General features: G+C 44.9%; 1 protein-coding gene across 4 annotated transcripts in view; it reads left to right on the forward strand.

The window, feature by feature from the left end:
- atp2b3b (ATPase plasma membrane Ca2+ transporting 3b) overlaps nucleotides 1–15,450 on the forward strand; it is a 114,681-nt gene that overhangs the window by 37,793 nt on the left and 61,438 nt on the right. The window contains exons 23-26 of one of the 4 annotated variants that reach the window (XM_069708458.1): nucleotides 871–978; nucleotides 1,252–1,434; nucleotides 2,656–2,742; nucleotides 11,770–14,824. In XM_069708458.1, coding sequence (XP_069564559.1) covers nucleotides 871–978; nucleotides 1,252–1,434; nucleotides 2,656–2,742; nucleotides 11,770–12,288 — 897 coding nt within the window. In that variant the 3' untranslated portion in view covers nucleotides 12,289–14,824. Of the gene's footprint in view, nucleotides 1–870; nucleotides 979–1,251; nucleotides 1,435–2,655; nucleotides 2,816–11,769; nucleotides 14,825–15,450 lie in introns of those variants that run through there. The other 3 variants (XM_069708457.1, XR_011311312.1, XM_069708456.1) reach the window with 3 other exon arrangements.

Raw genomic sequence — 15,450 nt, forward strand, 5'->3', positions numbered from 1 at the left:
TCAGATGAGAATCGACACATGTCCCTGCGCCGTCTAATCATACAGTACGTGTTCAGTTTCAAGAGTTTTATTCTTCCTTCCAGCTTTTATTGATTGTGACAAAATAAATCACATTCAACTCCAAAATTGCATCACTAACTACATTTTTGATCACAACAATCACCAAATAAACCATGAAATCCTGGAGGCACTGTTTAATATCTCGGCTAGCTCCGGTTTACCGCACACTTTATAATATAATTGTCACATATGAGGTCACAGTGAGACTGTGGAAAAATGAAATAACACAATCTTCCTCCACAAATAGTAGAAAACATCTTGCTCTCTTCAATATGCTCATGTTTTGTTGCTGCCGCCTACCTCACGCTGAAGGTTCACTCAGAGCAGCTTTATGAACGTCGGCCCGGAGAACCTGACGTTCTGATGTTGGAGTTAACACAAACCGATGACCAGTGAAAATGAGACAAAGACGGCTATATAGACCTCATGAATCATTAAACACTCCATCTCTATGTGTCATCACACATTCGGGTGTATTCTTTACACAATGCAGAGATTACTGTTAAAATGCCAATTTATATTCCCTCACTGAGATTGGAAAGAAATGGAGGTTCCTGACTGTTGGAGTTGGTTGGTTTTTTTCACAGTACAGCAATAGTGCAGCACTGGTTCCTCCCTCTCTTCTGTGTGTGTGTGTGTGTGTGTGTGTGTGTGTGTGTGTGTGTGTGTGTGTGTGTGTGTGTGTGTGTGTGTGTGTGTGTGTGTGTGTGTGTGTGTGTGTGTGTGTGTGTGTGTGTGTGTGTGTGTGTGTGTGTGTGTGTGTGTGTGTGTGAGACAGTGATGACGTCCCTCCCTGTGTTTCTGCTGCAGATCGTGATCGTGCAGTGGGGAGGGAAGCCCTTCAGCTGCGCCCCTCTCAACATGGAGCAGTGGCTCTGGTGTCTGTTCGTGGGAGTTGGAGAGCTTCTCTGGGGGCAGGTAAGCAGCTCTTCAGCCTGCTGAGTCAAACTGTGCTGAACAAGTGTAGGCTGACAGGCCTGCTTTCCCCTGAGGTGAGGCTAAGGAACCATTTTCAAACTGATTTAAACAACACTTCTGATCTGTTGGGTTCTGAAACCGACAGGTGAGACAATCAGGTTTTATCCAAACCGGCACGTTAATGATAGTCGGAGAAGCACGGAGCTGCTCAGCTTAACGCCACACCACGAGTGTCCTCTGGTCACGTGACGCTGTAACACACTTGGCTTCCAGGTCATCGCCACGGTGCCGACAGAACGGCTTCCGTGCCTGAAGGAGGCGGGGCTTGGCCTGGAGCCGGGGGAGGAGGAAGGCGAGGAGATGGCGGAGGACGAGGAGGAGATCGACTGCGCCGAGAGAGAGCTGCGCCGCGGACAGATCCTCTGGTTCAGAGGCCTCAACCGTATCCAGACCCAGGTAACGTTCGACCAGACGTCCCAGAACAATAACCACAACTCTCACAGGAACGCACACAGATATTATGCAGACACGTCAACCAGGAGCTTCACTCGGTCATGACACACGAGCAGTTTGTTTAAGGTCAATTACAGACAGATGGGGAATTATTCAAAAGACAACATGTATGGATCACAAAGAGCATAAGAATCTGAATATACATGCCATATGTTTGCACTGCTTTAACCATGTGCTTCATGATGAAATGCAAATTATTAAGGGGGGTATTGTTGCTAAATGAACTGCCGGTATCATGACCCTGAAGAGGCTTCTGGAAAGAAAAGAAATAACTACTTTAAGAGCTCTGCTGCATTATTAACTCTTCTTTGAATAAGTTTAAGCTCTGCATCTGATTTGTTCTTACTCTTCCAAAGTCAGTCTCTCTCATCTTGTCTGTGTTGTTCTTCTGCATTGTGCCAAACATAATGACTTCATGTATTTTCTTTTCTCTCTCCAACCTAGCTAACTTTTTCTGTTCCACTCAAACCGCCTCGAAATGGCTTTCCTCTAACCCGGAAGTGGTATTTTAGAAATCGTAAAAAACATCGTGAGAGGGGAGAGACGCTGGGATTGTATGAGTGTGTATGTGTGGCAGCGGTGGTACTTGTGAGTGTTTGTGTACAGGCTGAGTCTAAGTAGGCGGGCTGCTGAGCTGCTCGATTACTTTTAATTGATTGATTCTCACGCTGCCGTCTGTGAGGACGGACATTCAGACAGCAAAACAGCATCAACACGAGTAACAGCCTCCTGAGGAGGCTCAGAGAGACGGGCCACTCTCTCTGCTTAAGTGCCTGTCTTTGCATAAAGTGGTCAATTTTTCAGCAAATACACACACACACACACACACACACACACACACACACACACACACACACACACACACACACACACACACACACACACGCAAACACAGGCACACAACCTTATATAGACTCAGTCAGTAATATTCAAAAAGCCACTGATGCACATTTGCAATCAGAAGGAATTAAAATGCTGTTTCTGTCATTTCTTCTGTGACAGGAGCATTTTTAAAGGGAATAACAACACACACACATGCACACACACACACACACGCACACGCACACACACACACACACACACACACACACACACACCACACAGAGGCTCAGCCCGGACCTTCCTGCCCTCACTGAGTGCTGCTGTTTTGTCTCTGTCCTGCAGATGGAGGTAGTGAGCACGTTCAAGCGAAGCGGTTCGTTTCAGGGAGCAGTGAGACGGCGCTCCTCCGTGCTCAGTCAGCTCCACGACGTAAACACTATCTCTACCCCCTCTCACGTAGCTCTCTCCACTGCAACAGCCAATACCAGCCCAGCCCCCGGGAGTGAGTCCGCCGAACGCATGTACACACATACACACACACACACACACACACACACACACGTATACGTGCACACACTCGCAGTCACCTTCTCTCTCTCTCTCACACACACACTCATTCATAGACACGAACACACACAACACTGCTGCACGGCACGTGGACTGCAGTATTTTACTCTCTATGGTTGTGTCCCCTCCGGCTCGCTCGCTGCCCGTGTGTGTGCAACGTCTCCTCTGTTCTTTTCTCTTATTCTCCCTTTCAAACAGCACCCAGTCCTGACCGGCTGTGTAGTTCTGGTCTGATCTGGTCTGGTCCAGTCCCAGTCCCAGGCCAGATTCTGTTTTGTCGTTGAGTGTTGGTCGGTGCGGGAGGCAGCTGGCTGTTCTCTCTCTGTCTGAGGTGTCCTGACAGAAATGGTCCAGCATTGCTTATAAATAAAAGTGACTCATGTTTAAAGGAGCAAGAAGAAGCTTATTATTTATCCCTCCGACAAGGAAAGGACTAAAATTCAGAGAGCGAATGGCAGCTCCTCCTGCACCGTATTATTTCCTGTCTGTGAATGAGGTCAAGCGTGGTTACTGTGATTGGCCCCTGTTGTAAACATCTCTAACGTAAAGGAGTGGTGTCATTTCTTTTCTCTCTCTAAATCAAGACGATAGAGTAATGCCGTAACAATTATGTGACTCCTGTTATACTATAATATTATATTTCACTGCCATAGAATTCATACCCATTACCAAATGGCTTTCATATGGCTTCTTCAATCGTCTGAACTGTAAACCTTCGAGTATAAAAGCCCCATAACACACTGATGTTTCCCAGACTACAGTTATACAAACCAGTTCTCTCTTCCTCTATCACTTTTTGCTTTACTTCTTCTGCTCCTCTCACTTTTGTTCGGTGCTGCAATTGTTGTCTACTGGTTATTTCTGTAACAGTATTTCCAGCTCCGATGTCACAAGTTTGGCCTCCCTGATGTCTCCAAAAAGTCCTGATTTCTCTCTCTGTCCGGTCTGTTTTTTTACCCTGTCTCTCCATCACAGTTCTCTCTCCTCTTTCTTCTATATTTACGAGAAATTACAGGGTGCCTGTTTGCAGAAATATTCTGTGAAGTGTCTTCGAATTGTTCTTCATAAGTAGAGTTGTTCTTTTGTAGAGGTATTTAGATTTTTACCAGATCTAAATACAGGCTCTTGTGTAGTATATTGTTAAGATTTCTTTAGTAGATTTCTCTTCATTTGATCTCTTTTTCTCTTATTTTGGACCTTTCTTTGGCCTTTACCTCATCCCTTTTTGTCATCCTCCCATCTCCTGACTAGAGTAGCGACCACCCCCCATGTTTTCTCTTGATTTCTTTGTATGTCAGTTCTGCGCACGTCTGTTTGAAAGTGTGGTTACACGTGTGCGTGCCCTCGCTGACATTTCCGAGAGCCGCAGTTTGACTTGTGTGTGTTTTTCTCTGTTGGTGTGTGTGAGTGTGTGCACCTGTGCTTGTGTGTGTGTGTGTGTGTGTGTGTGTGTGTGTGTGTGTGTGTGTGTGTGTGTGTGTGTGTGTGTGTGTGTGTGTGCGTGCGTGCGTGCGTGCGTGCGTGCGTGCGTGCATGTGTGCGTTTGTGCTGTCTCTTCATTTGATTGTCTTCATCCTTCTTCTCAGTTGCTTCTCCTGACCTTTCTTGCTCCCCTCCGTCCATCCTTCCCTCCTCCCATCCCACGCTGACCTCCTCCCCCACGTTGCTCCATCACCTGTAGGTGTAGATACAGAGAGGCCCGAGTCGGCATTGCTGACACCTCGTTGTCGTGATCATCCTGCACAGACACTAGGAGTTACCTGGGCTTTGTTTAAAGTACTTTGAAAACACATCCTTCGCTCCATCACTAAAATATGATATTAAAATGTTTTATATTGTTGCTCTGAGCTGGATATAGCTGCAACATTGGCTGCCAAGTAAAAAAAAAACAAGTAATACGTGGAAGAAGTGGAAGGAGGGATGTACAAAGTATGGACCTACGGTTCAGTTCCCACCACTGCCAGCTCATTGCTTGCTTTTTCAATTCTTTTACCTTAATTCGAGAAGCTTGTTACGTCCAAATCTGTTACTCGACAGTAGTGTGACACATACTTGTATTCTGTGTGATTCAGACCGTGATGAGAAACCACATGGATTTGGACAAACAACAGGAACAAGGAGGGAACGTGGAGGAGCAAGCATTAACTTTAAATCTGACGTGACCCAGGTCTGCTCGTCTGAATGACTTCATGTTGTGTTGAGGCAGCCCGGTCAAATAAAATCTGCTCTGGTTCCTGTTTGCTTTCGCTGCAAGCTGAGACTTACACAGAAAGTAGAATTCAGATAGTCTCACAGAAATTCTGACTTGATTTTACTTAAAGGATATGTCAGGTGTTAAATGTCATCAAATCCCATGAAAGACCAGAAGCAACAATGAATATATCCAACTAACAAGTATTGTGTTATGTATGTATGTGTGTGTAACCAATAGACTGAATGTAAAAGTGTTCGTAGCTTCCAGATCAAAAAAAAAAAATGAGGCCGATGCCAAAGTGTCTTAAGCTGCAATACCACTGGGTGCCACTAAAGGTCGGCCCAAAAAAAACGAACTCCATAGACTCCCATTCAACTCGTCTCATGAAATTCTATGTGAAGAAAATTTCCCCATCAGTTATCTCGGTGTTGTTAGCTAAAGTCACTTCTTATTAGTGTTCTGGAGGTCCATCTGAAAATAATCCCTCATTCATTCGAAAATAAGCTTCAAAAAGCTGTGCAGATATTTGGCCATATTAAAATATACTTTACTATACTATTATTAAAATAAAGTATTTAGTAGTAGTATAAGTTTGCCCATTCATCTTGATAAGTTGAGATATGTCTTAGTAATGTTAACCTGCTTGTGGTGCTGGGGGGAAAGTCAGGGGACCATCAGAATCACGGGGATTTGTCCTTGAAGGACCATGAAAAACTGTATCAAATGTCATAGCAATCCATCCAACAGCTGTTGAGATATTTCACTAAAAAGTAAAAGTCTTGACCTGCTCGTGGTTCTACAGGAGTCACTTTTCATTATTCATAATGTGAACAATGAAAATCTTTCTGAAACCGAATGGCAAGCCATCAAGTAGTTGTTGTTGTTGTTGTTGAAGCTTGCAATTGGACAAAAGTGGTGGAATGACACTGGCATTAATAGAGCTGCGCCGATAGCATAGCCAAGAAACCATTAGTGAGCCACACTGTTCACTGTGTGACAAGAACTTAAACATTTAAGAGTCACTTCCACTTCTGCTGAGGTAAATAACTCAGTAGCACTGAATCTGTGACTGAAAATAGTTCATTTATGTATTATGCGAACTGAATACTTGATGCCGCCCACTCGCTTCAGTGTGATTGCCTGCCTGGCGAAGGAGCGGAGACATTTTTTTAAGCTTTGAGGTTTGCTTCCACATTAGTGTTTTCCCGGCTGACCCCGTCCATGCATTTCCACTCGGCCCATAGGCTTTACAATGTGATGATGTCAGGAAGAGAAGACTTAGTTTTATGGGCTCTGGGAAAAATTCAACCTTTATAAAACGGTCATGGAATAAAAAATACAAAAAACCTGTCCTGTTAACAGTTTTACTGACGTCTCTTCAACCCGGTATGATGGAAAAACGTGAAATAGCCACACTTTGGCCTGTCTAGGTGTGACACTTACACGTTTTACTGTAGTGGATGAAAATGAAACCTAATGTTTACAGGAAAATGAAAACTTTCCAACAGAAATGTTATCACCTCCTGGATTCGAACATCATCGTCCCACATGGAAATCTCTGACAAATACTGTCAAAAAATGTCCTTTATTGCCTCTGTTGCAGGACTTTTGTCACATGATAACGCGTCACATGACATTTACTTGCATGTCAGTTTCACACTTTCAAAACCTGTAACTGTCACGCCTAGACAGGCTAAAACGTGTCTATTTCACGCTTTGCCGTGATACTGGGTTGGTCTCTTTTGTAATGGTGCTCTAAGGAGGAAAATGGTTTTCCAGCTGCAACACTACAACTGACCACTAAGACAATTTAGCAGTGAGCCTTAGTGGCAGCTCTAACATGAAAAAATAATCCCCAACAAATGCAACATTTCCTATTGTTTGAATGGCATTTTCTAAAAAACTACCAGTGCTTCACGTTTTAGTAAACTATTAGACGTTATTCCTGGAGTTGTTATATTCAAAACCCATTTTCAAAACTGGGTGCCACAGACAAGTTATGGAAGTCAGAAAGAACTGAGTAACAGTGACATTGTTGGTTCTGGTCTTTATCCTGGATTTAGTGTGAATTACCACAAATACAGAATATCACCAGGTGGATGTGGGAACAGCAGACACACAGTACAAATGTGTGCGTTATCTTGTGTGCCATCAAGACAAAATGACCCCTCCCCGTTCCCTGCTGCTTGTCCAGTTAGCTTTACTCCACTACCCAGAGTTCTTTGCAAGGCAGACCCGGCCCTCAGACTTGGCACTGTGCCCTGATGCAGTATGATGTGCGTAAGTTGTGACGTCGACACCATCACCTCCCTGACTTTTTGCAGCCAAATCTATCATCACTGGGTAAGAAAAGAGTCCCTGGATATTTGAAGGAAACATAAAAAAATATTTCATGGAGATATCAGAATGATAAAAATAGACATCTCTGTTTCATCCTTTCATACACCTGAGCTGTGCCGGACCCCAGTGATCCCTCTAGATCTTTAGAAGTGATCTATGGATCCAGTTTGTTTTCATTTCAGACTGGCCTCATTTAAACTACCTGCAGTAAGAGTAAAGAGATGAATCTCAGATTTCACTTTGATCAAGGAAGATGAAGGGGAATATAATGTTTACACCAAATCTCAGAATCCATCCTCAGCTCCTCAATTCTTTGCTTAAGTTTTCTCATATATTCAAAAAGAGGACTTCAGCCTTCAGCTTCTTCAAAATGATGTGAGTAGGAGACGTGACTAGTACCTGCAGTGAATTGAGGAAGGTGTTGCTATGGATAACAGCTCAGTCATCACATCAAAGGGCCACACTGTGGGGAACGGGAGCCATTAACCAGTCATCTACCTCACAGCTTCTCCCTGTATTTATGTTGCAGTCTCTTCTCATCAGCAGTTGTTTTGCACACAGCAGCCGCTCTACCTTCCGGCGCCTACTTCCTCCTCGTACCTTAACCATCATCGTTTTTCCATCAAGCACTGCTGAAAGAGCCGACAGGGAGTGAGGGAGTGAGAGAAGGAAGCGGTTGAGAGAAATGAGTAACACAGGAGTGCCCTGACCTCCAGGCCTCTCTGGTCACACTGTGGGCGTTATATACTCGAAAGTTTACTCTTTCCACAGAGACAAAATGAAAACAAACTGAGCGCTGACGAAGTGAGAAAGTAACATCCTGAAACCTTCTCAGTCTGCATGAGGTGCTTTTCTACTGTCTGACAGGCTCTTTGGAAAAACAGATAAGCACTGAACCTACTGCTTGACCGTCTGTTTGTACGTCTGTCTGTCTCTCAGTCTGTCATATGAGCCAGAGTCATATATAGAGACCCTTTCTAGTTTGGCCAACTGCAGCACTGATCTCCATTCAGCTGCTCGACCATCCACCTCTCATAATCACTGTTTGGACTCCAAGTCGGTGTTGCAGTCGACATAAAGCTTCTCCTCTGTTGATCTCATTCGACCAAACTGTCTCTATGTAAGGCTCTGCCTGCCTCTGCCTGTCAGTATACTTGCATTGAACTGTCTCTTGTTTCTTTTGAGCTCATGCTTCTTATTTTCCTCTGTTTGGGCTTTGGGGGAAGGGTGCATGGACCAACTGCCATGGCAAAGGAATGTGTTTATGCACGCATACACCATACACTGCATAATGCACCTTGAAGTACACTCATAGACATCACTCTGGTGTGTGTGCGTGAGAGAAAGAGACAGAAAGAGAGCGTAAGTGACAAAGATCTGATTCAGCATGACCTGGCTGCCTCTGTGTGTGTGACGGGGCTGACGCCCGAGCTGCGCTCTAGCCTTTGAACCAATCACCTTCTGTTTCCAGTAATCTAACCAATCACACACTGTTCTAACCTGCTGATTCTCTGTGATGTCACTTTTCTGTTTTGCAAGATTTTTTTTTTTATATATATATATATATCCCGCAGCAACTTCATCATCAGCATCATCATTATTTCAATCACTCTGCTCTCCTCTGTTTCTCACTGCTGCATGGCCACAGAGCGCTTTGCACATGTGCATGAGTCTGTGTGTGTGTTTGTGTGTGCGTGTGTGTGCGTGTGTGTGTGCATGGAGATGCTGACTGACTGATTTACTGTCTGGCTGCTGATGTGTTTTTGTGTGTATGAACTACTTCTTTAACAAACAGCACCCATGACTGACAACTGTCTGATGCATGCAGACTTCAGGCCGCACGATGTGGAGACACCTCAGTTGCTGTTTCACTCAGTTACGCCGATGCTTCATGCATGTTTGTGTGTTGTTTATGTGTGTGTGTGTGTGTGTGTGTGTGTGTGTGTGTGTGTGTGTGTGTGTGTGTGTGTGTGTGTGTGTGTGTGTGTGTGTGTGTGTGTGTGTGTGTGTGTGTGTGTGTGTGTGTGTGTGTGTGTGTGTGTGTGTGTGTGTGTGTGTGTGTGTGGTCACTGCTATAGGTTCTTGCCAATATCTTATTTTATTTACATTAAACTAATGCACTCACCACTCCTGCTTCTTCTCCATCTGTGCCTAACAACCATCCTCATCTGTGTGTGCATGCATGTGATCCAGTGTGCTGAGGTATGAGTGTTTCCCCCACACATAGTGTGTCACCACCCCAACACACACACACACACACACACACACACACACACACACACACACACACACACACACACACACACACACACACACACACACACACACACACACACACACACACACACATGTACGGTGTGTGAATGGTTCACAGCGTCTGCAGCTTCTGTGGTCTTTGTGATTGTGGCTACTGGATGCTCTCGTCTTGTGAGGTCTGATTGTTGAGAACTGACAAAAAAAAAAAAAAATGTCATCAGTCAACTCATTTTCAAACACTTTGTTTTATTTTGTTGTCACTATTGTCTGTTTGGAGACACACAGGATCACGTGGATGCTGAGTCTAGCCTGAATTAGTCAAGATATTGGGTTACCAAGGTTACAAGTAATGTAATTACAAAGTTGGAGAAGTGCCATCAGTATGTTCAAATTGAATGAAGCACCTTGTGGAGCATAAGTGAGGTCAAAGCCCATCGGCCTCCTAAAAGAATAACACACCAGCTTGGATTAAGTTTTATAATAGTCCCAAACTCATCCCAAAATATCCAGTCTGAGCAGTCATCAAGTTGTTTTAAACTCCAAAAAAAAAAAATCCCATTTATCCAAGTTGTGGTGCCTAAACATGGCTCCTGCTTAACATACAACAAACTAGTAGAAATGATCGACCCAAGTTGGCCTTTTATCATCTCTGTGATGAAGAAGACCATTTAACCACTTAAAGAAGTAGTGAGTCATAGCGTAAAGACTGTCTGGATGGGGATAGATTAATTCAACCTCTCGACCTCCCGTTCAGATGGACAATATTGGTGCCTTCAAGCTAAACATTTACCGTATTATAACTGTGGAGACTCCTCTGCAATCTCATGGTGATGCCAAGACAAGAATCTTATATAAACATCTGTAAAAACTCACCCTGTTATTTTCACCCTTCAGTATTTGTACAGATTCAAGAAATGAGATGTGACATGTCAGTGAGATTTAGAGGTTAGTTGGCGTTCTTTATTAACTTACGGTTTCCCCCTGCGTCCAGTCTTTATGCTAAGATAAGCTATCTGACTGTAGCGCAATATTTAACATACTATAGAATATACATAATATTTAACATACTATAGAATATTCATAATATTTAACATACTGTAGAATATATATAATATTTAACATACTATATAAAATCATAATATTTAACATACTATAGTATATTTATAATATTTAACATACTATAACATCTACATAATATTTAAGATACTATAGAATCTACATAATATTTAACAGATTATAGAATATTCATAATATTTAACAGATTATAGAATATTCACAATATTTAACATACTATAGAACCTACATAATATTTAACATAATATATAAAATACATAATATTTAACACACTAGTGTGTTATTTTTAACACTATAGTCTACATAATATTTAACATAATATATAAAATACATAATATTTAACACACTAGTGTGTTATTTTTAACACTAGAGTCTACATAATATTTAACATAATATATAAAATACATAATATTTAACATACTATAGAACATACATAATATTTAACACATTATAGAATATTCATAATATTTAACATACTATAGAATATACATAATATTTAACACTATAGAATATACAACATATTTAACATACTATAGAACATACATAATATTTAAGATACTATAGAATATACATAATATTTAACTATTCATCTGAGATTACTGTTCACTAGCTTCATCTTATTGAACCCACTGACATGAGAGTGGTATCAATCAAATCATCTAACTTAATTTAAGAAATTAAATGAAATGTCAAAATATTTCTTCTGCTCCAAATGACTGTTGCGCTCTTGGCCCCGCCCCTTTTAGTGTAATCAAGCCAGTAAGATTATTTCCAGCTTTCAGAACAAGTTGGAGTCAAAACGTTTCAGAGAAGAAAAACAACCCAATGTGATGATGACAAGTTATTTTCCGTGGAGGTTAACCGGAGCCACCTGGCCCTGTGTGTCCGTCTGTCAGTCTGTCTGCTGGAGGACACAAACCTGTCTGTCTCTGGGTTTCCCTGATCTCTCTTTTCCCTCCCTACGTCTGACTTTTTGCTCTCTCTTTCTTGTGATCTCTCCCTCGTCTTCCTCGTCTCTTTGTCAGATGCGAGTGGTGAAAGCATTCCGTAGTTCGCTGTACGAGGGCCGGGAGAAACCGGAATCCCGCAACTCCATCCACAACTTCATGGCCCACCCAGAGTTCCTCATCAACGACCTCATCCACAACATCCCGCTGATCGACGACACTGACGTGGACGACGAATCAGAGCTCAGCAGATACCAGCACCTGCACCCGGCCCTCCGCAAGCCGCCGCCCCCTCCCGCCCAGCCTCCGCCCCCGGCCCGCAACCGCCCCACCCGTCCCTACCGCCAGTACAGTCTCCCGGTGACCCCGTGCAACCGAAACAACAACAACAACAGCAGCAGCGGCAGCAGCAGCAGCATCAATTCAACGGTCACCCACGGCAACAAAAACAGCACCAAAGCCCGGAGCCCCCGTCACCACCACCACTACCACCACCACCGCCACCAACACCATCACAACCATCACGGCAGGGACAAGCCGGTGAAAGCCGCCGCCCCTCACCTGGCCCACCTCTACTGCGTGGAGACTTCCTTATAACTGTGTTGGACGTGGGCCGAGAGGGGGGAAGGGGGAGAGGGGGGCTCTCAGGGGCAGGGGGAGGAAAGAGTGAGTGCACGAGAGGGCTGAGGACACACACATGACATTTTTCATCCGATCTCCCTGACGACGAGCTCACAGGAGGGAGCGAAGGAGGGAGCGAAGGAGGGAGCGAAGGAGGGAGTGGACAATGGCCGGAGACTTCTGCTCACAGCTCCCTGAGAACATTGCGACTTTTCCCTCCCTTTGCCCCTTGCTCTCCAGCCCTCTCGGTCTGACTCCCCGCCTCCCCCCCTCCCCCCCTCCGAGGAATACCACACAACCCTGCCCCACTCGACCTCACGTACGCCCGTCACACACACGCACAGGTCTGCCTCCGCTGCGTTGTCCTGAGCGACGGTGGGGAGGGTGTGTGTGTGTGTGTGTGGGGGGGGGGGGGGGGGGGTACCATCAACCATCATCCAGAAAAATGCCACATCCCTCAACGCTTCAGCAGAACGGGGGCCATGTGGCTATGGAGCCTGACTCACTCTGTTTCTATTGGTGTTCATCATTAGTGTTGTTGTCACCTACCGACCTGCCACCCCCCCCCCCACCACCACCACCCTCCCCCCCACCCCCCCGCCACCATTTATCTGGCTCGACTCTACAGCCACTTTAAAGTCACTACTTTGCTTGCGATATAAGTGAAACGCTTTGTTAAAGCTTTAACTAGACTTCTGCCATTTCCATTTCTGTTTCTGTTTCGTTTCTTCTTTCTCAACATAATGGTGCTCATTCATTTCTTTTACTTCACTTTATTTATCTCTTCTCGCTCTCTCTGAAGTTTTGTTTCTTTTTCTTTCACCCCTCTCTCTCTCTCTCTCTCTTTCAGTGTGTGTTGTATTGTCTTGTCTCCTCTGGAAAAAAAAATGGACAAAAATGTAACAAAAACAGACAAATTGCAAACAAAGACGCTGTTCATTTAAACTAATAGTAAATAAGAATGGCTGCAAAAAAACAACAACTAGAAGATGGAGGGGACACATATATATACAGTATACGTATATTTATATATAATTTGAATGTTTGGGGAAGCGACGACACAGAACTCTTCACGTCCATCACTGTTTGTGACCCCCCCCCCCCCCCCCGGTCCCTGAACGCCACCCCATAAGTCCACATGACCTGTGACACTGCTCTGCTCTGAGCTGATACAGTGTGTGTGGGATCTCATGTTGATTTGGATGCATTCACATGTTTGCCCCCCCCCCCCTCCCCACCATACAGCACAAACCTAATTTACAGCCTCCTGAGTCTGTCCGGTGAAACCGAGGCCACCACGCCCGGGTGAGGGGGGGCGTCCTCCTCCGGCCTCTTCATTTCTGTTACGTGTCCCATCGTCTTCTCTCTTGCTGTTCCTCCTTTGCTCATTTTGGTCTCGTCTTGTCCTTTTTTCGGTCTTTTGTTGGCGTTCGTGTGTTTGTGTCTCGGCTTTTTTCTTTTTGGAAAAAAGCTGAACGCTTCATGAAGCATTAACCCTTTAAAATGCCATCAAACACGCAATGCACAGGCGATGGCCCTTTAAAACTAACGTGCACTCACTTCAAAGCCGCTCCTGCTCACGTGCCATCGGGGTCGTCTCTTTCACGCAACCCCCCCCCCCCCCTTCCTCCCCCGCGGACGAAGACATCGGTTCCTTCCATCTGTTCCATCGTTCGATCCCATAGGAAAAAAAACACATCGTCTCCGATGTCAGTGTTCGGTTGTCGCTTTAGGCCCAAAGTCTGGTCGCATCTAACGGGTACGACCGACGAGAGCTCACGTGTCACGTCCTCGGCGACTCCCCGTCATCACGATCTCGTTTGTTGATTGGGAATACCTGAAAGGAACAATCTGACACTTTAGGAAAACACACTCGTGAAACAGGTATATAATCGCATGGACATATGATATCAACCCCTCAGATGTCGTTCTGTATAAAAAGTGCTGTAAGATCAGCATGTAGTCAATACAACAAAACTTCAGCGCAGAAATTTGAATACATGTGCTGCTGTAACGTCACATGATCTTATTAAGATTTAAGAAACCCAATTTAATATCACATTTTATTCATTTTTCAACACACACAAAAAATGAAAATGTGTTTGGTTTCTTCAAACTCAAAGCCTCAAGTAACAAAGAAAAGTTTAACTGAGTGCTTTTTCCAGAGGCCCCAAAGGGTCCAACTGGGGGGGAAAAAACTATTATGGAGGGTTATGTGGAGGATGATTTCTGGATTAAAAGGAATTAATCAAAACTAGAAGGAATTTGTTAATTAGTGAGCTTTGGAGGAGCTCGTTGAAAGATTTTGTGAGTCTTCATTTGGGCAGATTTCCCCCGTTTCCTGTCTTTATGCTCAAATCAGTGTCCTTAACAAACTCCCGGCAAGTAAGCGAATAAAACGTATTTTCCCCAAAAAATGTTGACCAAAGCGTTAAGACACTTTCTCTTCTAGCGGCCAAAACATAACCACATGAGAGTGCACCTGCACCTCCACCTCCACCTGCACCTCCACCTGCACCTCCACCTCCACAACAAACAACACCCACAAAACGAAAAAAATACAAAAAAAATACTTAGCCAGCCGTGTTGCTATGGGTGCAGCGCGCTCGTGACGCCACATTCCGCCGTAGCCCCGCCCACCTTCCGCCGTAGCCCCGCCCACCACATTCCATGCAGCGTACATTCCAAACGACCGCATCACATTCCAGACTGGGTGCGCGAGCGCCCTCCTAGTGTCCTCGCGCTCCAACCAGGTTGTGGGTGTACCGCTAAATTCATGTTGCCTCGGAAGCGTGACACCGCAAAGCAATGCAACCCCCTCCACCCTACCCTCACCCCCTCCACCCTACCCGCTCCTCAGTCGACTCCCCCAGAGATATCAACTGGTGCAGAGGAAGGTGAAATGGGCAGACATTATGCAACAGACTGCCGTGTCGACGCCTGCACGCGGCCGTAGGGCCGGGAAGGGAGCCGGATAGGGATGCTGACATGTCTGTCCTGCTAGTTCTGTTTCAGGATGCGCGCAGGGCTCTCTGGGAACACCCCTACCTGTACAGAATTCTGTCTTCTTGAATGCTCATCATCATCGTCGCCTACCCCGACCCGACCCGACCCGACCCGAGCCGAGCCGAGCCGTCG

This window comes from Brachyistius frenatus, unplaced genomic scaffold, assembly GCF_029030835.1.
Source record: "Brachyistius frenatus isolate BFR_SWC_R1_liver_20210118 unplaced genomic scaffold, ASM2903083v1 Contig_75, whole genome shotgun sequence".
Lineage (NCBI taxonomy): Eukaryota > Metazoa > Chordata > Actinopteri > Embiotocidae > Brachyistius > Brachyistius frenatus.